The sequence below is a fragment of the Aquila chrysaetos genome, chromosome 10 (genome assembly GCF_900496995.4).
Source record: "Aquila chrysaetos chrysaetos chromosome 10, bAquChr1.4, whole genome shotgun sequence".
In the NCBI taxonomy this organism is placed as follows: domain Eukaryota; kingdom Metazoa; phylum Chordata; class Aves; order Accipitriformes; family Accipitridae; genus Aquila; species Aquila chrysaetos.
Genome location: NC_044013.1, coordinates 11,105,380 through 11,128,723, shown reverse-complemented (window position 1 = coordinate 11,128,723; position 23,344 = coordinate 11,105,380). Strand labels below are relative to the sequence as shown.

The 23,344-nt window shown below is 68.7% G+C and overlaps 3 protein-coding genes across 6 annotated transcripts; 1 reads left to right on the top strand and 2 right to left on the bottom strand.

The window, feature by feature from the left end:
* Nucleotides 1–1,164: 1,164 nt before the first annotated feature.
* CHRD (chordin) lies at nucleotides 1,165–11,692 on the bottom strand. 3 transcript variants are annotated; one of them, XM_030029028.2, is made up of 25 exons: nucleotides 11,566–11,692; nucleotides 10,564–10,795; nucleotides 9,164–9,447; nucleotides 8,602–8,705; nucleotides 7,929–8,055; nucleotides 7,383–7,529; nucleotides 7,184–7,301; nucleotides 6,201–6,297; nucleotides 5,955–6,096; nucleotides 5,740–5,880; nucleotides 5,128–5,210; nucleotides 4,882–5,029; nucleotides 4,669–4,775; nucleotides 4,468–4,584; nucleotides 4,224–4,380; nucleotides 3,896–4,137; nucleotides 3,695–3,808; nucleotides 3,231–3,431; nucleotides 3,051–3,144; nucleotides 2,875–2,931; nucleotides 2,663–2,766; nucleotides 2,377–2,479; nucleotides 2,103–2,257; nucleotides 1,825–1,918; nucleotides 1,165–1,657 (listed from the first exon to the last, which is right to left on the bottom strand). In XM_030029028.2, the coding sequence occupies exons 2-25, from the start codon at nucleotides 10,785–10,787 to the stop codon at nucleotides 1,590–1,592; spliced, it is 3,228 nt and encodes a 1,075-aa protein (XP_029884888.1). In that variant the 5' UTR covers nucleotides 10,788–10,795; nucleotides 11,566–11,692; the 3' UTR covers nucleotides 1,165–1,589. The 3 variants fall into 3 exon arrangements, with proteins under 3 accessions (XP_029884888.1, XP_029884891.1, XP_029884890.1); XM_030029031.1 differs by lacking the exon at nucleotides 10,564–10,795 and having other exon boundaries at nucleotides 11,566–11,668; XM_030029030.1 differs by lacking the exon at nucleotides 11,566–11,692 and having other exon boundaries at nucleotides 10,514–10,645.
* Nucleotides 11,693–13,707: 2,015 nt separating this feature from the next.
* THPO (thrombopoietin) lies at nucleotides 13,708–19,460 on the top strand. The gene is made up of 7 exons (XM_030029514.1): nucleotides 13,708–13,993; nucleotides 15,483–15,662; nucleotides 16,898–17,344; nucleotides 18,238–18,365; nucleotides 18,458–18,544; nucleotides 18,757–18,921; nucleotides 19,028–19,460. The coding sequence occupies exons 1-7, from the start codon at nucleotides 13,936–13,938 to the stop codon at nucleotides 19,208–19,210; spliced, it is 1,248 nt and encodes a 415-aa protein (XP_029885374.1). The 5' UTR covers nucleotides 13,708–13,935; the 3' UTR covers nucleotides 19,211–19,460.
* Nucleotides 19,461–19,857: 397 nt separating this feature from the next.
* On the bottom strand, nucleotides 19,858–22,375 carry POLR2H (RNA polymerase II, I and III subunit H). Of its 2 annotated transcripts, XM_030029229.1 has the most exons (5): nucleotides 22,227–22,370; nucleotides 21,613–21,696; nucleotides 20,760–20,853; nucleotides 20,528–20,611; nucleotides 19,858–20,401 (listed from the first exon to the last, which is right to left on the bottom strand). In XM_030029229.1, exons 1-5 carry the CDS (start codon nucleotides 22,297–22,299, stop codon nucleotides 20,284–20,286), a joined length of 453 nt encoding a protein of 150 aa, XP_029885089.1. In that variant the 5' UTR covers nucleotides 22,300–22,370; the 3' UTR covers nucleotides 19,858–20,283. The 2 variants fall into 2 exon arrangements, with proteins under 2 accessions (XP_029885089.1, XP_029885090.1); XM_030029230.2 differs by lacking the exons at nucleotides 20,528–20,611; nucleotides 20,760–20,853 and having other exon boundaries at nucleotides 20,304–20,401; nucleotides 22,227–22,375.
* Nucleotides 22,376–23,344: the final 969 nt, after the last annotated feature.

Below are 23,344 nucleotides of genomic sequence, written 5' to 3'. Positions count from 1 at the left end.
CCAGTTTGCGGCAGGGAGGTGATAAAATGGGCTGCCCGCTCATTGTGTCCCCGGGCACGGAGCTCCCTCCTCGCTCGTCAGCTCCTGGCACTGCCCCACAGCAGCCGGGACGCTCATCCGGAGGGGCAGCCCCGTGCCAGGACACACGCTCTGCCCGCTGCCGCCAGCGTGCCCGGCTGCAGGCCACCAGTACACTGCAAGGCCACCACGGGTGCTGCCACCCTGCTGGCACAGGCACCCATGTGGCCCTGGGCGTGCACGGGGCAGGACACCTGGCTCAGCACCCACGGCTCTGGGCCAGTCCGGTATGCCCCGGTGCTATCCTCCTATTGCCCTACCACTACCCTAATCTAGCCCAGTGCCACCTCTGGTGCAGACCCGGTATGGGCTAACACTGTCCCACTATGGTGGTGGTGGTGTGCCAGTGTGCCTCAGTGCTGCCCTGGTAGAGCCCAGTGTTACTTCCCCTACAGCTCTGGCACTCTTCCTGTATAGCCCAGTATAGCTCTGGTACTGTCCCAGTCATCCCAGTACAGCACAGTGATGTCCCCAGAGGTGCTCCAGTCCCCCACATTGGGGACCAAAGGGCAGGTGGCAGCACTGGGGCTCCCATGGGCCCCATGAGCCATGTGAGGCCTTAGGCCAGTGTAGCTGTACTGGGGTGACTGGGGGAGCCCTGCACAGAGGTGGGTGGCTGTATGGCACATCCAGCCCCAGGCACTCGGCTTGCTGTGGGTGCTGCGGGCAGGCACCTCCGTGGGTGTCAGCTGGCTCGGGGCCCCAGGCTGGGCTCTTTGTGCCACCGCAGAGGTGTGGGGGACAGAACCCCACTGTCCCCGTGCCAGCAGGCGCCATCGCCAGGCGCTGCGTCTGCAGCCCCTGCCACGGACACCGGCAGGGCTGGCATCACAGCCCCGGCCATGGGCACTGGACCCTGCTCTGGTCCTGTCCAGTGCCGCCCTACAAGCACCACCCCAAAGCCCATGGGGGGCACCCGCAGCCTGGCACTAGCTCCCAGGTCCCATGCCCCCCAAATACCGCCCCCCAGTATACGCACCCCCAAACACAGCAAGGCAAGGGCCTGCAAATGCCACCAGAGGCCAGCGTGGGATGCAGGGGCACAGCGCTGTGCCTGCTGCCGCTAGGAAAAGGCGGGGAGGACGGTGGGCAATAGCTCTGGTTTTAATAAATACATCGGGACCCCCATCCACGGGCACCATAAATTATGTGACGAGCCCGGCCGAGCCAGCGCGGGCGCAGCAAGACAGGGGCCGGAGGGATTTTACACTATGTACAAGGTGGGCACGATGCCCGCTGCGCCTGCTGGCCAGGGGGGCTCGGAGGGGGAGAGCAGCGGGTGCCCCAGCCTCCGCCAGCCCAGCCGCTGCCCGCTGGCACAAGTGGGCAGGGCAGCCCCGGCATCGCGGCCGTGCCGAGACGGGGTGCCCAGGCTGGGCGCCTGGCCGCATCCACCCTGCCATGCTCCTCTGTGCCCCCCGCCCTGCGCGGGGGCAATGGGTGGCGGGGACCCCCCCCACGGCCGCCTGGCCTCGCTGTGCGCTCGCCCCGCTCCGGGCAGCGGTCACTGGTCAGCGGCTCCACGCCTCCGCTCTGGCATCATGGACCTTCTCCCGTGCATCCGGGGGGGCATCGGGGGCTGCGGTGGAGGAAAGCGGGGCTGAGAGATGGGCATGATGGGTGGTGCCAGGAGGGCGCTTGGGTTGGTCCCAGCCCTGGCTCGGCAGCCAAGGGTGCCAGGGAAGTGCACGGGCCACCGCGGGGTGTTTCGGGGAGCAGTGCCCACGTGCGAGCGCTCGCACTCACCGCGGCACTTGGCGCAGCAGGGGTTGTCCCTCCTGGCGGGGCTGGCGCAGGCGGCCGGCGGGCACTCCTGGCGCTGGCAGTGTGTCTCCCCCGACTGCGGGGCAGAAAGAGGGGCTGAGCACGGGGGTTGGGGGGCTAGCAGCTCCTCAGGGTGTGGGTACGGTGGGTCCCTGGGGTGCCACCCCAGGCTGCTCTCCCACCCATCCCCGAAGCGCTGGGGACTGGCACAGGGGTGCCTTCTCCTTCACCTGGTGCCGGCCAAGGCCTGGCACACTCACCACACACCAGCACAGGATACACTTCATTTCTCCGAAGGGGGGCACGGAGGGGTGCCAGCTCTCATTGTTGAGGTACCAGCGGCGCCCGAAGCGGCACGCCCGCGGCCCATCCGCCTGCATGGTGTCGGCCAGCTCGGGGACGCTCTTCTCCGGGGCTGCAGGAAAGGGCGCTGGGAGGCTGCCCGCCCATGGCAGGGGCACCCCACGGCATCACCGGTGGTGGCATGCCGGGGCCGTCCCGGGGGAGCGGAGGGCAGGAGGGGGGTGCAGGTACCTGGGCACTGCTTGCAGCAGTCGGAGGGGCTGGCGCGCACGGGGTTGGCACAGGTGAGCCGCGGGCACTGCACCTTCTCACAGTGCACTTCGCCCGTGGTGCCCTGCGGGGAGGGTGGGGGGCTCAGGGGGGGCACGAAGCAGTTGGTACAAGGCACGCGCCCCCCACCCTGGTTTGAGCTCCTGCCACGGTGCCCGGCGGCTCAGGGCAGCCACCATGGGTGCCAGGGCAGCTCTGCTGCCAAACGAGGGTGGGGGTCCAGACGGGAACTAGGACTCACACTCACCTTGCAGGTGCAAATGGCACATTTGATGAGGCCAAAGGGGGGCACAACGGGGTGCCAGCGGGTGCCAGAGCCTCGCCACGTCTTGTCCCCATCGAAGTAGCAGCCTGGGAGAGGAGGAGGAGGTGGGCACGGTCCCCACGGGGGGGCGTGGGGGTGCCAGAGAGGCCACGGGGACGGAGCTGCCTCCTCGTCCTGTGCCCGCTGGGACTCACCCTCGCTACTGTCCCGTGCCCGCTCCAGCTTCAGCTCCTCCTGCCCCATCTTCTTCTCTGCAAGGAAGAGGGAGGCTGTGAAGGGGTGCAGAGGCTCAGAGAGGGACCCGCCATCTTGTACCCATGGGGAACCTCCCTGCTCCCCCAGCCCCACGACCCCCCTGGCCCCCAGATACCTTCGCAGATGGGGCAGCACAGCTCCTCGGGGTGCACCTGGTGGGTACAGTTGAGGGGCTGGCACAGGATGGGGTCACAGATCACCGTGCGCTTCTGGGGGCAGCAGGTACGGGGTTCGTTACAGGGGGGCACTGCTGATGGGTGCTGGCCCCCAGCTTGCCCCCCCCCCCGGCCCACACCTGGCAGCTGCAGATGGAGCACTTCTTGTCATAGTCGGGTGCCCAGCGGGTGCCGTGTGCCCGGTGCTGCCCCTCAAAGAAGCAGGAGTTGGGGTCCTTCTTCAGCTGCTCCATGTCCCTGGTCTTGGCACCCTCAGAGAGCTCGGCCTCCCCCGGGGCCAGGCGGGTCCCTCCTGCATGGCACCGGTTGGGGATGTGCACCTGGAGGGGGGCAACGGGCAGGAAGGTTGGCACCACTGGGGGACCCCGCTTCTCATGCCGATGCCCGGCTGCCCTCCACGGTCCCGGCTGGTGGAGGAAGCACCCACGACCGCAGTACACATCACGCCGGGCTGCTGGGACGATGTCACGGCATGCCTTCCACCCTGTGCCCTTCTCACCCTGCTCTGAGCCGTGCCACCCAGCTGGGGACCCTGAGCATTGCCGGGGATGGGTAAGGGCGCCGTGCCCAGGTAGAAACCTACCCGTCCCCGCATCTCCCCGTGTGGGTGGGCTTTGGTGCTGACTTGCAGAAAAGCAGTGCCCTGGGCCAGGTGCTGCAGCAGGTCGGCATCCAGGTCTTTCACCACCCCCTGAGCCTGCCGGGGTGAGAGGGGCACCGTGGTGGGGCACGAGCGCCGGCCCGGTCCCCGCTGTGGGGTGCCCCAGCCAGGTGCCCGTCTCACCTCGGTGCTGTAGAAACCCTTGAGCAGGCGCTTATGCTGGTGGGGACGGGCGCCCATCTCGCCCAGCTCAGCTACTCCGTGGAGGTGGGCGCTGACGGTGCCGTCGGCCGGGCGTCCCAGCCCCGCCACCGAGATCTCGTAGTGCAGGTGGCAGTGCTCATCCAGCGAGAGCCAGGCATGCCCCCCGGCCCCACTGCCCACCGGGGGGGACACCAGCTGCCCTGCCAGCACCACGGGCATCTCTGCGCACAGACAGGGGCCATGGGAGGTGGTGGGCAGGGGGGCTGCCCCACCGCCCCCGCCGCCATCCCTGGTGCCCCCCGGGTACCTGTGTAGCGGGCGAGCAGCCCGCTGTAGGGCAGGGAGATGACCTGGCCCCGCAGCTCGCCCTCCACCCAGTCCTTGGTGGCCACATTGAGGAAGAGCTCATTCTGCAGCAGCATGTGGGCATCACGGGCGCTGGGGCTCTGCCAGGCACCCCGGGCCTGCCGCCGGTGGGAGACCACGTAGGTTGGGACAGGGACTCACACAAGGTCACCGTGCCATCCCCCCCAGTGCCACCCAGCGCTCACCAGCCCGTCCTTGTAGCTGGGCGTCATGTCGAACAGGACGTTCCTCTTGCTCTTCCGCCGGGGTTTGGTCTCCAGCGTGATGCCCACTACCTCACTGGCGGTGCCCACCACCTGCACCTGCGGGAAGGGCACCGAGGGGCATCGCCGTGGGGGGAGACACCCCTAGGAACCCCAGGAGGGAGACGGGTGCCCTCCGCTTACCTGGTACTCCAGGGTGCCATTCTCGTGAAGCGCCAGCTTGGCCGAGCCCACGGCCCCCGTCTTGGTCGGCAGCAAGGCATCCGCTCCACACAGCACGCTTTGGATGGCTTCAGCCCGGGGAGAGAGGCACGGGGTGGGGAGTGTGTGTGAGGTTGGCATGGGGGGGGGGGATGGCCACCCCCCTGCACCCCGGGGTGCCCGCCCCGTGCTCACTGTCACAGCTGCGGCGGGTGGTGATGGTGCCCGCCAGCTGGCACGCGTGCCGGCCCTCCGTCTCGGCCACGATGCGGAGCTGCCCCTGCACCAGCCACTGCAGCTCGTGGGCAGACAGCTCGCTCAGCACCTCTGCGAATTCGGGGTCCTGCCGGAGTGGGGGGGGGGGGGCACAGTGCCACGGCTCAGCCCCGGCACGGCGGGCACCGCAGCTGCCGGGGCACGTGGGGGAACAGACGGCTTTACCTCCACGGTGATGTTGGCGCGGACCTCCCGTAGCGTCTGGCCCTGGTGCAGGATGCGGACCCGCAGCGGGACCCAGGGGGATTCTGGCCATGGCAGAGCGAGTTGGACCCGCTGGACCAGGGGCCTGCGACCACTGTCCCTCTGCCCCCCAAACCCACCCCTCTGTGCACACCGCCCCCAAACCCCTGCACCCGATCCCCCACTTTCTTGCCAGCTGCCTGTCCTGTCCCGCACGCCTGGACCCCCCACACACCGTGACCCCCACCATTCCCCCCTGCACTCCCCAAATCCTTGCACAACCCACATCCCAAACCCATCCTTCTGCACACCGACCCCCAACCCATACACCCTCCAGCATTCCCTGGCCCCACACCTCCCCATAGGTACACACCACACACCCATGCACACCCCAAATCATGCAACAACCCCTATGCACACCTTAACCCTCCCCCCACCACGCCATGCATAGCCCCTATACCCCCCCTGACCTCACAGATGCTGACCCACGCATCCCAAACCACATACGTGCCATGCACTGACCCCCCCCCCCAGCCCCACACAGCCCCCCCCGGGCAGTGCCAGGCCCCGCAGAGTGTCCGTGCCCACCCTCACCCCTGGCACCAGGCTCCAGCAGCCCTCGGGCCATGAGGATGAAGTGCAGGTTGTTCTCGGTGTCGCTCAGCGTCAGCATGGCCATGCCCCCAGCGCCCAGGTGCGTGGGGTCCGACGAGGTCAGGATGGCACCGAACGTCTCTGTGCGGGGAGAGGGGGCGTGAGGGGCATCCCGGTGGGCACCCACCGGCTGGGCACGCGGGAGCCAGACTTACCTGCGAAGAGCGCCCGGTGCTTGAGGATGTGCCCGTGGACCTCTCCGGAGGGCTGCGCCCGGGTGACGAGGGACACGCGGAGCTGCTCCCCCCGCAGCAGCTGGATGTTGGCCTTGGACACCGTCCTCCACATCCCGCAGAGCTGCGGGCGAGCGCAGGGTTGGTCAGGGGCCGGGGAGACACCGCACACCCGGGCAGGGGGAGGAAGGGGCACCGTGCCCCCCCTGTCCTCCCGGCCCCTCTCACCATGCCATCCTCGGGGGCAGCGCTCTTCTGCACGGGGTGTTCGAACAGCACGTTGCCCTCAGGGTCACTGAAACGCACCCGGCTCGGCCGCCCCAGCCTGCGGGAACCCAGGGGGTGAGCAAGGACCCCCCACTCCCCTGGCACCACCATTGCTCAGCACCGGGCACAGGGGTGTGTTGGGGAGGGCACACGGGGGTTACCCAGTGATTTGGGGTGGGCAAGAGAAGGGTGACGTCCCCCTGGGGTGCCAAGCGCCACGCTCTGCCCACCCACGCCCAGGCTGGCCCAACGCTGACGTCCCACCGGGTGCCAGCTTGGCACGGGCCCCTTGGGCTCCCCTGCCCCAGAGCGGTGCCAAACTGGCACCGAGCAGGAGGGGGGTCCCCGCCGGGAAAGGCGGCAGGGCAGGACCCGCTGGGAGCCGAGCGCTTGGGCCCGGCTGTAAATTAGGAGCATTTTCGGCTCCGTTTGGCTCCCCCGGTCGGAGCTGGAAATTAGTCACCACTTTACTATGCAAAGGGGCCTGGAAGCGAGGAAGAGCAGAAGAAACTGGAGCGGGACGGAGGGAGGGAGAGGAGAGGCTCGCGGGCATCCGGGGAGGGCATGATGAGGATGGGGAACCCTGTTGGCAGTGCCCCGGCGATGCCCGCCGGCAGAGCCCACGGGGTGCTCTGCCTCGCTGCGCCGGCATCCTCCGCGGAGCCCTGGAGCCGTTCCCGTTTGTTCCCGCTCCAGACCTGGAGGCGAAGGGGTGAGGCCTGGCCGGCGCCGTGGGTGTGCCAAAATCCCGGCAACTCGCCCAGGCTGGACCCCCAGCGCAATCGCCCCCCTCCCCAAATCTCTCGCCCTGCCAATGCAAGGCTGTGGCACCGCGGGGGGATGTCGGAAGGGAAACTGAGGCGCAAGCACCACTGCATCCCCCCCTTTTCCAGGGGGGGTGCCCACTGTGCCAGCCTGGGCAGCGGACGCGGGGCAGGACTCACCGCTCGTAGCTGATGGAGAAGAGCAGGTAGGAGCGCAGCAGGGTGAAGCGAGCCTTGGCCACCGCACTGGACGTGGGGTGCCATGGCTCCGGGCCGCTCGTCAGCAAGGCCACAAACTCTGGGGAAGGGAAGCTGATGATGGTGGGGAGCGCGGGGGGGTGCCCAACACTGCTGCTGCCCACCCGGGTGGGTGGCTCACCTGTGCGGGCATCGTCACGGGCCAGCCCCTCGGAGCTGAGGTAGGAGCGGTCGTTGTAGGGCTTGTCCAGGTCGTCCTCCTTGTCCTGGAAGTACTCGAAGGTGTCGAAGGGGGGTGCGGGGCTCTTCTCTGGGGGGCCTGGCGAGGCTGGCATAGGGTGGGCACAGGAGGAGACCATTGCACCAGGCTGCTTGTGCCCAAGAGCTCGGGGGGGGGTGGCAATAATGAATCCCCCCTCCTGAGATAGACCGAGATGTGCCCTGTGAATCACCGTGGGGCTCTGCGCTCGGGTGCGGGGGGCACGCTGGGCGCTGGCAGATGGACAGGCAGGGTGTTTAGCCCCGTGCACCCTCTCTCTGCACCCCTCCCCGGGTGGTTTGGGGTCGGCTGTGCCCATCAGGGCTTCCCCCTGCCCAGCACCTCACAGGCACCCCTCCATAACAAAGCGAGCAGCCCTTTTTGAGGGTGCGTGCACAGTGCCCCCTTTCCCATGCCCACGGGGGACCCTGCGGGTGCAGGGGGGGGGGGGCTCCCCTCAGGCCTCACCTTTGGGGCAGGTGTGGCAGCAGTGCCCGGGCAGCAGCGTGGCCCGGGGGCAGGCGGGCACGGGGCAGTCCTGCTTCATGTTCTTGCAGTTCACTTTCCCCGCTGGCTTCCCCCGGCGGTTCCTCTGCTGCCGGGGGGGTGGGGGGGGGCCACAGCCCAGGAGAACCGTGCCAAAGTGTGCCAAGCCGTGCCAAGGTGTGCCCCCTTCCCCGCACAGCCTGGCTTCCCCCATGCCGGCCCATCTGGAGCCTCCGCAGGCAGCCCGGACACCTTGCGCAGCCCCCAGCTGCCTGTACGGCTGCCAAGCCCGGGCCCCCTCCCCACGGCCCCCAGCCCCCTGCCCAGCTGTGCGCGGCCCCGCCAGCCCCGGCCTCGGGGGGCTGCTCGGAGGGAGGGAGGGGGCCGGGGGGCCATCCCCGAGGAGGGGGAGGAGGAATGAAGCCTGATCCTTTAACCCCCCCCTTTTCCTCCCCACTGCCGCGGCGAGGGGGGGGGGGGGGGGTATCCAGGTGTCCGGCTGGCCGGAGGGATCCCCGCGTCCCTTTTCCATGAGGGGGGGCGTGTAATGAATGAAGGGCTCGAACTCCCCCCCCACCCCCCCGCCAGCCCCCTCCCCGGCAGGGCCGGATCCTGGGGAATCTCCCGGGGGAAGGGGGGGTGCGGGGGCACTCACCGGCTCGCAGTGGCAGATAACGCAGCGCATGACCCCGAAGGGCTCCCCCAGGTCCGGGTGCCACGTCTCCTCCAGGGCATAGAATTGCCCCCCGAAGGCGCAGCCTGCGGAGACCCCCCACCCACCCACCCACCACCACCGCCGCCCCCGGTCACCTCCGGGCCGCGGGCACCCCCCTGCCGCAGCCCCGGACAGCGGCCGGCACCGCCCCGCCGCCCGCTGGGCACGGCGGCCGCTCCCGCTCCCGGTCCCGCTCCCGGTGCCGTTCCCGGTGCCGCTCCCGGTGCCGGCCAGCCGCGGGAGGCGGAGGGGGGGGGGGGGGGGGGTGTGGGAGGCCCGGAGCGGGATGCAGGGTGCAAGAAGAAGGGGAGGGGGGGTGCAGACATGCGGTGCAAGTACGGGGGTGCGGGTGGGGGGGGGGGGGTCGCACGAAGCGGGATGCACGAAAGGGGGGTGCGGGCAGCGGCTTGTATAGGACGGGGGGTGCCGGGAGCGGGGAGGGAGAGGGTGCGGGGGGAGGGAAGCCGGAGGGGACACACACACACACACACACAACTCCTACCTGCCGCCCCCCCCGGGGGGCAGCGGGTCCGTGTCGGGCCGGATGGGCAGGGCGAGCTTGGGGCGGGCGGCGCGGCCGGGCAGGAGCGGGGCGAGCAGCAGCAGCAGCGGCAGCGCCAGCAGCAGGGCGGCGCGCATGGTGCCGGCCGGCCGGGGCAGGCAGGCGGCCGGGGGGGGGGGGGGGGGGCCGGGCGCTGCTGCCTGTCGCTGCCGCCGCCTCTGCCCGGCCGCCGGCTCCGGCTCCGCTTTATAGGCGGCGGCATGGGCAAGCGGGAGCTGCGAGCCCTGTGCAAACAAAGGCCCCGCTAATGAGGCGCAGGCAGCGGCCGGTCGGGGGGGGGGGGTTGGGGGGGGTGGGGGGAGGACGCGCCCCCGTGGCGCTCCGACACCCACCCACCCCCCCCCGGCCCCCCCCCCCCCCCCCCCCCCCGCCGCCGCCGGCCCGGGCCCTGGCCACGCCGCCCCCGCCGGGCACGGGCCGTCCTGGGGCACCCAGCTGTCTCGCCGGGCATGGGGTACTCCCGGACTCGGGGTGTCCTGGGGGAACCCCCCCCCATCCGTTGTCCCCCCTCCCCCCATCCGTTGTCCCCCCTCCCCCGGGCACGGGGTACCCCCGGGTGCAGAGCATCCCCACTCACGTGCCAGCCCCAGGGCATGGGGTACCCGAGGGATGCCTTCAACCACATCCCCTCCTCCCTCAGGGCGCAGGGCACCCCCAGGGGCTGGGCATCTTGGGGACACCCCCCCACAATCCACACAACACCCACCGGGACACAGGGCACTGTGGAGACACCTCCACCACCATCCACAGAGCTTGGGGTGTTCCTGGGCACTGGACATCCTGCGTATGCCCCCATCTACACGCTTCCCCAGGACATGATGACCCTCCTCCCCGGAGTCCCCCATCCACATAAGCCCACCCAGGAATAAGGCATTTGTGGGGCACCCCCATTCAAACGCCCCCCTCCACAATCCATATTCTCTCCCCTGGCATGGGGCATCTCCTGGGTGTGGGGCATCCTGGGGGCTCCCCATCTACACAGCCCACCTTCAGGCATGAGCCCTTCTGGGGCTCGTTGGGCGCCCCCCCAGGCATGGGATATCCTGGGGACTCTTCCACCCACTCAGTCCCCACCCAGGCCGCTTGACACCTCAGGACACAGGGCACTGCAGGACACCGTCCATCCACACAGTCCCCTGTGGTGCATGGACCCCCTGCAGACCTCTTCCCCGCAGCCAGTCCCTCCCCAGGACATGCGGATCCTCCATCCACTTGGCACCCCTGAGCATGGGCCCCCAAAGCATGCCCCCCCCCCCCAATCCACACTGCACTCTGCAAAGTCACACGCACCCCACAACTTGTGCCCTCAACATCCCCAAATCCCTCCGGCTGCTGCCCACCCCAGGCAGAGAAAGGCTCCAGAGCGGGACACTGGGCTTCTGCCCACCAGTGACAGTGGCTGCAAGGGGACAGGAGCCCAGATGCTTGGGTTCCCTTGCTCGGGGAGGGAAGGGGGCAGCCGTGGAGGAGGCTGAGAGAGCAGCACCCAGCACCGGTCCCGCTCTTCATCCACATGTGCCCAGGCTGGCGAGGGTGGCAGCGGTGGGTAGTGAGCAGACACCATGGAAAAGCCTGTGGAGAGCATCATCCAGCTGGGGAAACTGAGGCACACGCTGTGAGGAGGGGGGCCGGTGGGGAGGGGGACCAGCATGTGCCACCCGTGTCCCTGCCGTGCCACCCCTGCCAAGGGTGGCAGGGAGGGGTGGCGGGTGCGTGGCGGGCGGGCGCCCGGGGAGGGGAAGGCGGGTGGGGAGGGGAGGAGGGGGAAGTGCGGGGCTGCCAAAATCAACTCCGGGCGGTACAAACACCCGGCCAGCTGTGCGGTGTAGCTAGGGAAACACGGCACAGCTGGAGCACAACAGGCCCCTGCCTCCCCAGAAGGCTCCTCCTGGGCCTCCCCGCGGCCTGGCGAGCGGCTGGGGGGGGCTGCAGCCCACCGCCCCATGCCCCCGATGCCAGCCTGCATGGGGTTGCCCATCCTCGGCTCGCCTGCGGCCACCCCATCCCATTCCCTGCCCCGGATTGGCACGTGTCCCTGTGCAGTGGGCACCTCTCCCAGGGAGGGCAGTGGGGCACGGGGGCTTGGCTGTGCCGGGGATCTGCCCCGTGGCAGGAGCTGGCACTGGCATGAGGCAGCGAGGAGCAGCAGGGCTTCCCCCGGCGGGACTGCCCACTGGCATCACCAGGGCTGGGACACTGCCAGGGCCCCGGGCATCCCCCGGGCACGGCCGTGCCTGACGCCCTGCTGCTCGCGAGCACTTTCTGCAAGCGGGGACCATGCCCAGCAGCATGGCGACCCCCAGCCCCATGCCCTCCCCGCTGTCGCGAGCGGTTCCACTGACCTGTCCCCTCTCCTCTCTCCCGGCGTCCCCGCTGGCCCGGGATCTGGCAGCGTGGTGGGCAGGGGAGGGCTGGGGTCTGCGTGGCTGTGCCAGCGTCGCCGTGCGGTGCCCGCTGCGGCCCGGCAGCGGCCCTGGGGGGACGGTGGGACGCGAGCGGGGCCGAGCAGGGAGGAGGCGGGCGATGGCTCCCGGCCGCCCCGCTGGTGCCAGGAATCCGGCGCTGGCTCCGCACACCCAGAGCTCGTCACAGTCTCCTGGCTCAGCCACGGGACGCGGGGAAACGGTGGGGGGAAGCTCCCTCCCTCTTCCCGGGGAAAGGAAGGAGAGACCGGGAACCTGCCTGGCCGCGGCCGTCGGCGTGGGGGAAACTGAGGCATGGGATGGCAGCGTGAGGGAGAGGGGGGCTGCAAGGGTGTCCCGGCGCTGCCAGGCTGGGACCAGGCTGGTATGCCGGCACGGGGCCCGGCAAGGCAGGAGGGTGACGGGCGTCCCTGCCCGGGGAGGGGGCATCGCCACTGCAGTGAGGGCACAAGGGCAGGGACGAAACGGGTGCCCCAGCCGTGCCTGGGCATCCCTCATCCACAGCCCTGGCTGCCCTTGGAAATGCCAAGGGGTGCCCCCAGGCGAGGGGCAGAGGGCGGCGTGCCAGAACCGGCGGGCGCCTCGGGGGTCCCTGTGCTGGCGGGGAGGGGGTGGCGCCGGCCGGGGGCGGCACTGGGAAAGGGTCCCAGTCCCGCCAGCTGCTTCCCAGCGCCCGCACATGTGTGCCGGCAGCGCCCTGCACAAAGGCGGCTCTGAGGCGCTCCGGAGCCGGGGCCTGGCGCCGGCGTAGCCCCAACGGGGTTGCCGGCTGCGGGCAGCTGGAGCCGCACGGGGACGAAGCCGGCCGGCCGTCGGCAGCCCTGGCCACCCCGGCCGGCACCCACACCCCTGCGGCACCTCTACCCGGAGCGAGCGCCCAACTTGCCCCTGGGTGGGGAGGCGGTGGCCACGTGGGGTGCTGTCCCGGCACAGCGCGGGTGGGATGCCCCCGACGACGCCCTCCAAAACAGCCCGCAGTGCCGCCGGGGCTTCGAGGGCACGTGCCCTGCCCGGCAGCGAGGGTCCCTCGGCGGGTCCTGGCGGGCCACGGTGCCGCAGCCGTGCCGTGCCTGGCATGGGGACGTCGCAGCGGGCCCTCGCCAGCGCTCCTGCCCCACGCAGCTCCCTATTGTCTGGCCTCATTAGCCGCTGCCTGCTCGTGGCTTTGAACATGAGCCGGGCTCGGGGCGGCAGGAAGGAGCCTCTGCTCCCCAGGGATGGGGTCGAGGCGAAACCGCATGCCCCGGCCCCCCCCCCCCCCCCCGCCTTCCCACAGCCTCCCGGGCACCGCAACACCCCCTCCTCGCCCCCGTGCCAGGCGTGAGCCCGGAGCCGGGAAGGCGTGGGGGGCACCCCCTCTCTCCAAAAAGAGCCCCCCTCGACCGACCCGCCTCGGCACGGGGTGCGGAGAGCCGCCGGCCTCCCCAAAGCTTTGTGCCGAGCGCGGCTTGCCCCGTGACTAATCCCCCCGGCCTTGCACACACGCGGCGGGGCGGGGGGGGGGGGGGGGGGGCTGTCGTAATGGGTGGAAATATCTCATAATTCACGTTGGACACAGGGATTACAGCCGTTCCGGCAATATTTGCACAACTGGTAGGCGGCTTGCAGGGCTGGGCCGCCCCAGACGAAGGCCGGGGGGGTCTGGAGATGGAGGGGGTTTTGGGGGTGGCAGGTACGGGGAGGGGGATGCAGCTTGGGGGGGTGATGGTGGGGGGGAAAGTGGCTGTTTTCTGTCTGCGAACACATGGAGTTTATTACGGAGAGCGCGTTGCCGGCATGGCAGGGACGGCTGGGACTCTCGCCTTCATCCCGGCCTGCTGCATGGGGAGCGGGACGGAGACCCCAAAGCAGCCTTGTCTGACACGCCAAGCAGATCCCGGCCGTGCCTGCTCCAGGTGCCCCGTCAATTCCATGGAGCTCCCTGCTTATGGGAGCACCCAGGGTGCTGCTGTCCTCCTGGCCCCAAATGTCCCCTCTTCAAAGGCCTTGCGGGGCGACCCCGGCAGGAGGAAGGCGGGGGGGCATGCGGGGCACGGGGGGGGCCGTGTTTGGCATGGGGATTAGCAAGCTCCCAGAGCGATGGTGGTCTCCCCCCCTCCCCACCGGACATGCAGGCAAATATTTGTGCCCAGACTTCGCAGGACGGCGAGAAGGAATTTCATTCTTGCGCCCACCTGCGGCTCCGCCGCCTGGCATTAACCCCTTCACCGCCCTGAAGGATGGAGGGAGAGGGGCGAGGTGCCCTCCTGGCACCCCCTATCAGGGTGGAGAGCTGGGCCGAGGAGCAGGATGGGGAAAGGGGACGTGGTGGGATCGCCCCAGATGCCAGCGGGGCCACCGGCACAAGGTGCCTTGGTGCAAGGCAGCAGCTGGAGGGTTTGCCCATGGGCATCCTCTGGGCAGCAGCCAGGGCTTTGTGCCGGGGTGCCGGGCAGCGTGTGGCCAGCTGGGAATTGGGAAAGGTGGGGAAAACCCTGCCAGCCTTCACCCCCTGAGCTGCCACACGCCAGCTAGGGTGCCCCTTGCAAGCCCCTTCGCCCAGCAGCACCACGGTGCTTTCCTGGGACCAGCTGCCGCGGAGCGGCGCGGGGTGCGGAGGGTATGGGGAGCAGGATGTGCCCACGGATGTTTATTGGCAATTTACAAATGTAAAAAGAAGGCCCGGAGGGGGTAAGGGGCACCCAGCTCCCGGGGGCTGCCCGAGCCTGAGGACGGGGGGCCAGCCCAGGTAGAGGGTCCCCCCCCCGCCTGGCACCTCCAGAGCCCCACTGTGCTCCTTTCCCTGGCCCCGGGGCCAGCTGGGCCCTGAGCAAACGGGGCTGTTTGCTCACGCCGGGATTAGCCGCACTCTTTGTTCCTTTGACTTTCTCCTCCCTTTATGCTGGACCCTTTTATGGGGGCTTCAAAGGGGGCTCGGAGCCCCCTCCCTGGCCCTGGAAGCCCAGGTTTGCTTCCCATGCCCCCCCTGCCTTGCACTGACATCCTGGGGGTGCCCACCGAGCACATCTGGGTGGCCTGCGGGGACAGCAGCTGTGCCACCCGTCCACGGTCTCCCCCCCCCCCCCGCACCCCCCCCCCTCCACCGCCTGGCACCTCCGGCTGCCCTCGTCACCTTGGCGAAGTGGGTGCGAACGGCTGGCCCCCCCCGCAGTGGGATTCCCGGCACTTTGCACCCTGTAAAGAGAGGTGGGAAACTTGGCACCGGGATCCGGCCAGCTGCACAGCCCCGCGGCCCCCACCTGGCTTCCTGCCCCCTGCCAGAGCCCTGCCCGCCTCGGCCGGAGCCCCCATGCCCCTCTGGGGTCCCTGAGCTTCGCTCACTGCCCCCAGACCCCCTTCCTCCACAGCACGTAGCATCCCTGGATTTGGGCTGGTGGGATCATGGCGGGCCAGCAGCAGGGGCTCCTCCCGACGTCCCCCTCTGCCCCCCCGGCATGGGCAGCAAATGCTGGCATTGCCGTTTCCAGCAGAAGAATACCAGGCTGCCCACAGGCATGGGCTCCAGCTGCCTGCCAGCTTCTGTCACAGCTGCAAATGAGCATTTTGGAGCGAAGGGACTACTGTAGGCACCTTGGAATGCCTCGGTGCCCACTGGAGTCCAGCAGACCTCCAGTTTCCAGCTGCCCTCTGGTTTTCCCTGATGGGTTCATTTGCCTAATTACGAGGGCAAGCAGGGAGCGCGGGGCACCACAGCTCTCCAGCCTGGCATCGTCAATGGTTTTGCACCCAGGGAGGGACAGGGACCCGGGGAACGGCCGGGACTGGCACGGGGCCGGTGGCGGGAGCGGGGCCAGTGCTGGCAGAGGGGCTGAGGGTGCTGGCGGGCGCGTTTGCAGCTTGTCACGTCCGCAGAGACGGAGCACGGCTGTGCGGGGGAAGCCCGGCGGTGTTTGACCCCGGTGCTCGCGGCTCCCACCACCGCCAGCTGTGCCCCAAGCGAGCCGGGCTGCCAGCCTCGTCCCCGGAGCCGTGGCACCCGCCGGACCCTCCCGTCCAGGCACCCCGTAACCCGCAAGGTGGGCTGCCACGGGCCGAGCAGGGCATGGGGCAGGCGGAACGGGGCTGAGGTGTTTACTCTGCCTGTTGTCACCCGGCCAGGCGCTGCCGGGAACCGCCGGCCGCAGGGACAGGGGTGGGAGCGTGCGAGAGTGTGCGAGAGCAGGGGTGTGAGAAGGAAGCACGCAGGCTGCGGGGAGACCGGGGGCAAGAGGATGTGGGCTGGGGGGGGGGGGGGTCGCCCCCAAAGGGAAGCATGTGGGGGGCTGCCCTGCCCCAGGGGTTATCTAAGCGTGCGCCCCGATGTGTGCCGGAGGAAGTGCGCATGTGCACACGTAGGTCTGAGGGTGCACGTGGGGGGCGTGTACACGTGTGCCATACGGACGCACACGTGCATGCATACACGGGTATGGGTGGGTGCCCCCCCCCCCAGCAGCCAGAGTGCCCTGGGGGGGGCTGGCTTTGCCAGGGGGGTGTCACGGCCATGCCAGGGCCTGGTGCTGGAGAGACCCCCCAGTGCTTCTCCTACCCAGGGAGGGGGCGTCTGTGGGTGCTTCACCTGCCTCAGCCCCAACCAATACCCCTGGTAAAACAGCCCTGGGGACCGCACACCAGCCAGACCCCTGTGCTCCATCACCCTCCCCGGCTCGGAGAGGTCACCGTGCACCACAGCCACGCCAGGGATCTCCACCTCCCTGAGTTGCCTCCGGGTGACAGATGCAGGGGTTGGAGCCCACCTCTGCGCTCGGGTCACTGGGCTCGGGGTCCACCTCTGGGCAAGGATCACTGGAGTTGGAGCCCACCTCTGGGTGATGGTCACCAGGGCTGGAGCCCGCCTCTGGGTGAAGGTCACCAGGGCTGGAGCCCACCTCTGGGTGATGGTCACCAGGGTTGGAGCCCGCCTCTGGGTGAAGGTCACCAGGGCTGGAGCCCACCTCTGGGTGATGGTCACCAGGGTTGGAGCCCTCCTCTGGGTGATGGTCACCAGGGCTGGAGCCCGCCTCTGGGTGATGGTCACCAGGGTTGGAGCCCGCCTCTGCGTGAAGGTCACCAGGGCCGGAGCCCGCCTCTGGGTGATGGTCACCAGGGTTGGAGCCCGCCTCTGGGTGATGGTCACCAGGGCCGGAGCCCACCTCTGGACGAGGATTTTTGGCGGCCTTCATGCCTGGCTGCCGCAGCCAGGAGCAGGACCCCGTCAGGGCTGATAGTTCCAGGGCCACCCAGCACAGGGTCGCTGATGCCCTCTCTCCTGCAGGTACCGGTGCCACCCTCACCCCCTGGACGGGCACGGCCAAGGCGCTGACCACCGAGGCCCTGGCAGCCGAGCGCTCAGGCCAGGGGGCAGGTGAGCAGTCCCGGAGGGCGCCCGGGGACGCCCTTCCCGCGCCCCGAGCCAAGGGAGGAAGCGGCCGGAGGCAGGAAGCCGTCCCCCGGGCCCGGGGCCCCCGCTGCGATTTTGCTCGAAGGTCAGCGGCGACACAACAGGAAATCGCGCTGGGCGGCCGGGCCGGAGCCGGAGAGCCGTGCCGTGCCGCCCCGGGGGCACTCCTGGCCCCTGGCCCTCCAACCCGGCTGGGCGGCTCGAGGGGAGCCCGCGCCACCGCCGTCCTCCATGGAAGGGGGACGGGAGCCGGGGAGCAGCCGCTGGCCCCAGGGTGGAAGGTGCAGGGCCGAAGCCCCCAGCTGAGCATGGAGCTGAACAGTGAGTGCGCGGCTAAAAGGGGGGGACGGGAGCGAGCGGGAAGGGGCGCTGCGTTGGCAGCCGGCACCACGGCCGCACAGCCAGAGCGTCCCCCGCACGGGGACTCCGAGAGATGGAGAGCCACGTGTAGGTAGCAAACCCCAAGGGTGGCTCTGGTTCGGTCGGACCCGGCCGCTCCCGGCACACAAGGGCAGCCGAGCATCTCTCCGAGCCCGTCCTAGGGAAACGGGCCGCACCGAGGGCTTTTGGGGAGAGGTGCAGTGCCAAGGCGGGCAGCGAGGCAGGTGGATGCTCAGAGGGCCTTTGGAGAGGAGATGCCCGTCGCCAGGATAGGCGGTCATTGGGCACGGCAGCCGCCCGGCCGAGAGGCATTCAGGGCAGCAGCGTGCCCAGCGGTGCTGGGGAAGGCGGTGCTGGCAGGCGAGCCCTCGGCCGGAGCAGCGGCAAGGAGCAGACGTAGGCTGCGGGATGCTGCAGGCAGGGATTCCCCGAAGCGCACGTGACAGCCGGAGCTGCTCCTGGCACAGATCAGGAGGGCTGGCCCCGGTCTGCGTAGGGAGCGTGGCTCTGCTCCTCGCCTGCAGCCCAGCCTGGAGCGGAGCCGAAAAACCTGGCACAGACGCAGCTGCGCGGCCCCTCGGCGCACACCACCTGCCTTTCGGCACAGCAGGGAAACGGCTCTCCCCAGCGAGCGCCGGGCCCCTGTGCTGACCGACCGGAGGGCAGCACCAGGCTCTCCTCACCCTCCCCTAGACCTCCCCCTGTGTGCCCACCACAGGGCCATCAAGGGCACCAACAGGCTGAGACGAGGGCTGCCTGCTGCTGGCATGGCCCTGGGCTGGAGCTGCCCAGGGAGGGTGGCATGGTGCCCAAGGTAACCCCGTCTCCCGCAGGACTGCTCCTCCTCACATCCTTCCTCCTGCACATGGAAGAGGGCCATGCTAACCCAACACGGCTGGTCTGCGACAACAGACTCATCCAGAAGTACATTGGGGAGGCCAAGGACATGGAGAAGAGAGCGGTGAGAATACAGTCCCCCCCCCGCCCTAAAGCCAAGGCCAGGGAGAGGAACAGCTCCTGGTATCTCACCTTGGCATCTCCTCTCCCCTCTAGGGCCAGTGCCAGGCACTGCCCACACTCAGCTGCCCCACGGTGCTGCCCTTGGTGGACTTCAGCCTCCAGCAGTGGAAATCCAAATCGGTGAGAGGGGCTGGGAGGATGGTGCTGGCACTGGGGTGCCCATGGGGCTGGAGAAGGAGTCCCCAGGTTGGCACAGGCACCAGAAATGCCAAACGAGATGCCTGTGGGCACACCTGGTGGCACAGGGGGGTTGAGGACCCCATCCAGACCTAGGGTGGGCATAGGAATGAATTGGGGCCAGGGTTCAGCCTGCTCACTGCCCACTCTCCCAGAATGAGACCAAGCGGCGGGAGATCCTGTGCGACCTGGCACTGCTGGTGGGTGCCGTGGCAGAGGCCCAGGGCCAGGTGACCCAGGAGTGCGGGGCCAGGCAGCTGAGCCAGCTTTACCGACATGCCAACTCCTTCCTCCTGCTCCTGCAGACCTTCAGCTGGGAGGTGAGACCTCCCCATATGAGCCAGATCACCCTGGTGCAGGCGCCGGCTGTGCTGGGCTGGGTACGACAGCGTTTGTCACCCCTCTTGTCCTGCTCTCGCCCCTCAGGCAGGACCCTGGGAGCCAGGCTGCTCCACACACTCCGTGGAGCACACCCACGTCACCAGCATCTTCCTCACCTACCGGCAGCTAGTGCAGGGCAAGCTGCGCTTCTTCTTCCATGACCTGGCCAAGGACTTGTGCAAGCAAGGCCAGGGAGGTGGCAGAGACCCTCAGTGCAGGGCCCGGTGAGGCTGCGCACAGAGTTCACCCCTGATCCCGGGTCAGAGAAAACCTGCTGGACACTGAGCTGTGCTCTGGGTGCCCAGGAAGGTGCCCGCAGGGAAAAGGTTGGCTCCTGTTCCTCAAGCCTTCAGCAACTGCACGACCCACAGAGGCAGACAGCGGCAACACCCCTGCGCCAGCAGGCACAGGCCCTGCTCCCACCCAGGCAGGCACCTCTACTGTGAATGCTTTATGATTAAAGAGCTATTTTTCTAAAGAGTCCTTTGGGTCCTCCTTTTCTCCTCTGCTGTGGCCCTGGCAGGTGGACCACACATTCCCAGGGGCCTCCATCAGAGGCGGCCCCTCAGGGATGTGCTCCGGGTCTCTCTCCAGCACCCAGCTCCCTCCCACAGCAGCCGCCAGCTTGGCAGGGCAGGTGGGCTCTGTCAGGCACCAGACCCCACTTGGGGACACGAGCTACCACTCCTCGCCCTCTACACCCACCTGCCTCTTCCTAGACCCAGTGTGCACCATGCCCGGCAGGGCAGCAGAGAAGAGCCCCAGGCAGGTTTGGACTGTTCGTCCTTTGGGAAAGTGGTGTGAGCCCCCTTTGCCCCCCACACAGGCGTACCCGCTCCCTGCCAGCCTCATCTCCCAGCCAGCAGAGCCAGATCTAGAAAAAACGTCTCAGTTTAATCAAGAACAAGCCCGGCCTGCCTCAGGATGGCTCCTTAGGAAGCGGTCCCCAGCCCCGAGGCAGACAGGCGCTGTCCCAGTCCAGCTGCCCCTGGCCAGAGCCGGGGCCTCGCCTGCTTTTGAAGCACAGGAAGGCAGAGGTGAGGAGACGCCCAGCAGGCAGGACCATGGAGCACCCAGCACGGTCTCCACTCGGCTGTCAGGCACCTCTCTCCATGCAGGAGGTGACTGCAGATCCCAGAAAGAGTCAGAAGAGGCCGGGATGAGGAGAGGGACTTCTCCCTCCTCCCCAGTTCTGGAAGGGACAGGCAGTGTGGATGCTGGGGCAGAATTTGGGGTCACAGGGCTCCTGTTTGCTTGCCAGCAGAACGTCTCTGGAGCAGCCCACGGAGGTAGGAGGTCTCCTAGAAGGCCAGCTTCTTCATCAGCAGGTAAACTCGAGAGTCCACTTCAAAGCCATGCAGGTTGTTTGCATCCCCCTGCAGCCGCATGAGCAGCCCCCCGTAGGACACGTAGGCAGAGCTGGGGCAGGAGGAGAGGAGCAGTGAGAGCAGGGAATCCCATGGGAGACCCAGGCTGGGATCCCGGTGCCTCCCCCACACCACCCCAGAGCACCGTGTCCCCCCACTCCTGCAGACAGGCACTCACAGGCGTGTGGCTGCCTCTGTGGAGGTTTCATCCCCTTCAATCCTGTACACCTTGCCGTACATCACATACTCGAACTGGTCTGCCCTGCGATGAGATGGCGGGAGTTCAGAGAAGAGTCAAACCCAGGTGTTCCCCCTGCTGAACGTCCTTTGGGAGAAGGTATCTCACAGCCCCTCAGCACTTCACCTTTTCCCTCATCCACTCCCACATGGGCCCCGGCTGGACCCCGTACCTGGATGGCCTGTCATCCGTGGGGTTATACTCGCCATCATCTAGAGTGCCATCTTCATACAAGGTGCTGGCGATGACCAGGCGGAATTTGTCCCCTGGGAAGAGAGGGCAGAGGAGTGGTGAGAAGGTGGGGGGCACAGCCAGAACAGCAGCAGCGGCCACAGCAGATCTCAGGGTGGTGGCAAGGAGCTGCCCTGGCAGGTTTAGCACAAAGCCCCGTCCCTGCCTTCAGTCCCCCAACAGGATAGCGAGGAATGTGGAAAAGATTGCACTAGATCCTCTGTCTCTGCATTCCCCACAGACATTGGTCACCACCGTGGAGGAAACCAGAGCCACCAGCACACCACTGCTGGTGTTTTCATGGGACACAGCAAGAGATTCACAGGGAGAGTTCCAGAGGGCTCGGCTGGACCCTGGGCAGATGCGCGAGACCCTGCAGTAGCAGTTCCAGCCCTTCTGTACTTCATTGAGAGTAAGACTCTCTTTTCCACCTGTTTAGTATATTTAGCCACAGAAGCTCATTTCAAAAGGTCTCCCTCAAGGCTTGGTTGCCACCAACTGAGGCAGTTTCACGAGACAGCATCTCTGGGAAACAGGCCAGAGATGAGCCCAAACACATACAGTGAGGTGAACCAGAATCCAGGCTCAGCTCCAGCACACTGAGAGTGCCCAGTACCTCCTGCCACCTGGGGACAGCACAGGGGCCCAAGGAAGTCTGAGACAGCTCACTCCTTGGTTGCAGCAAATTCAGTCCCCCTCCTCCAAGCACCAGCACGCGCCTCTCTAAGCTCGCCCACCCAAGCTGACACTGGCTCAGGCCTGGCACACTCTGAACTAGCAGCCCAATAGCTTACCCAGGTCCACGGGGTAGATCTGGATGTTCACGTCCAGGATGAGGTCCATCTTGAAGGACTCGCTCTCACAGTGCAGACGGGATACTGAGAAGAGCAGCAGAGTCAGCGACAAAGACAGCGAAGACCCCCAGGGGCTGGGTAGGAGCAGGGTCCCAGGGCCAGGCCATTCTTGTCCCCACCCCAGGCTGGCACCCGAACTGTTTGTGAGAAAGGGGCACACATGGTTTGGGGATGGATGCCAGAGCCCGGGAGCAGACTAAGGTGCGCACAGGCAGGGAGAGGAACACGGCGGTGTGGGGAATGGAGCGTACCGGGGTCGCGGGGGTGTGGAGGGGCACAGAAGCCGGGCTGGGGAAGCAGGGCGCACCGGGGTGCGGCAACACACGGTGGGGTCGGTGCCGGACGACGGCGAGGGGATAGGGCACAGGGGCCCCCGCCGGCGGGAAGGGCAGCGGGGGGAGCGGGACAGGCCGGGCTGAGGAAGGGCAGAAGACCCCCGCGCCGCGGGAGGGCAGCGCCGAGCCGCTCCGGCCTGAGGCGGCGCAGGCCCGGGCTGGAGCCCGACGGGGAGCAGCCGGGGCCGGGCGGACGGGCGGCGCCGGGGCCCCACTCACCACGGTCGAACTTCTTGCCCTCGGGGTCGATGTCCTTCACGTCGAAGATGTCCTCGAACAGGATCCCGGCCATGGCGGCGGCTCCGCTCCCGCCCGGCGCCCGCCGATGACGCGCCCTCACTTCCGCTGCGGACCGCCAGGCGGGCGCCTTTCCGCCAGGGGGCGGAAGTAGCCTCGGGGTGGGCGGGGCGATTCCCGCGCCTGCGCACTACTGCCGACGGGTGGCGGGTGTCCGCGCGGTCCTAGTGGACGCCGGCTCCGACACCCCCCCCCCCCCCCCGCCCCCGACCCCCCCCCGTGGAATGCACCCCCCCCGCGCCTCCCTGCTGGCGGAGGCCGCTGTGCAGCGCCGAGCGCCCGGGCCGCTCCAGATTCCCAGCTGGCTCAATGGGCTGGCACCCCCGGAGCAGGGGCTGGCGGGGGCAGTGCGGCTGGGGGGAGTTGCGGTTCCGCGGGGGGGGCATTGCAAAAGGGGGGCGGCGAGGTGCGGGGGGGCATCGCAGTGGGGTGTGGGCGCACTGCAGTGGAGGTGCATTGCAACCGGGGGTGGATTGCGATGGGGGGGGGGGATTGCAATGGGGGGCGTATTGCAATGTGGGGCGTATTGCAATGGGGGCGTATTGCAATGGGGGGGTATTGCAATGGGGGGGTATTGCGGGGGGGTGCATTGCGGGGGGGGGGGTGCTTGCAGGGGGGGTGCGCTGCAGAGGGGGTTGCACTGCAAGTGGGGGGCTGCCAGGGCCCCTGGCGTGGCCGCACTGCTGCGGGCCGGCCCCGGGGGGGTCCCGCAGAGCCTGTCACCGGGGGTGTCGTGCCCTTGGACCCCTCGGGGGGTGCCTGTGCCGCGGGGGGGGCCCTGGCCCGCCCGGCCGGGTGCCGGCAGGGGGAGCTGCGAGGCCGCGGATGGCACCGCGCGGAGCCCCCGCACGCCACCGCGTCGCCCACGGCCGCGGGCGGGCCCCAGCCAGCGGCCCCACGCGTGGGGAGGTCCGAGCTGCCCCCCCCGGAGGGTCTCGCACCCCGTCACCCCCCACCCCCACCCAAGGCGTTGGGACAGAGGAGCTTCACCCCCGCACCCTGGCCGCAGCTGGGCATCAGTGTCATGAGCTGCGCAGGCT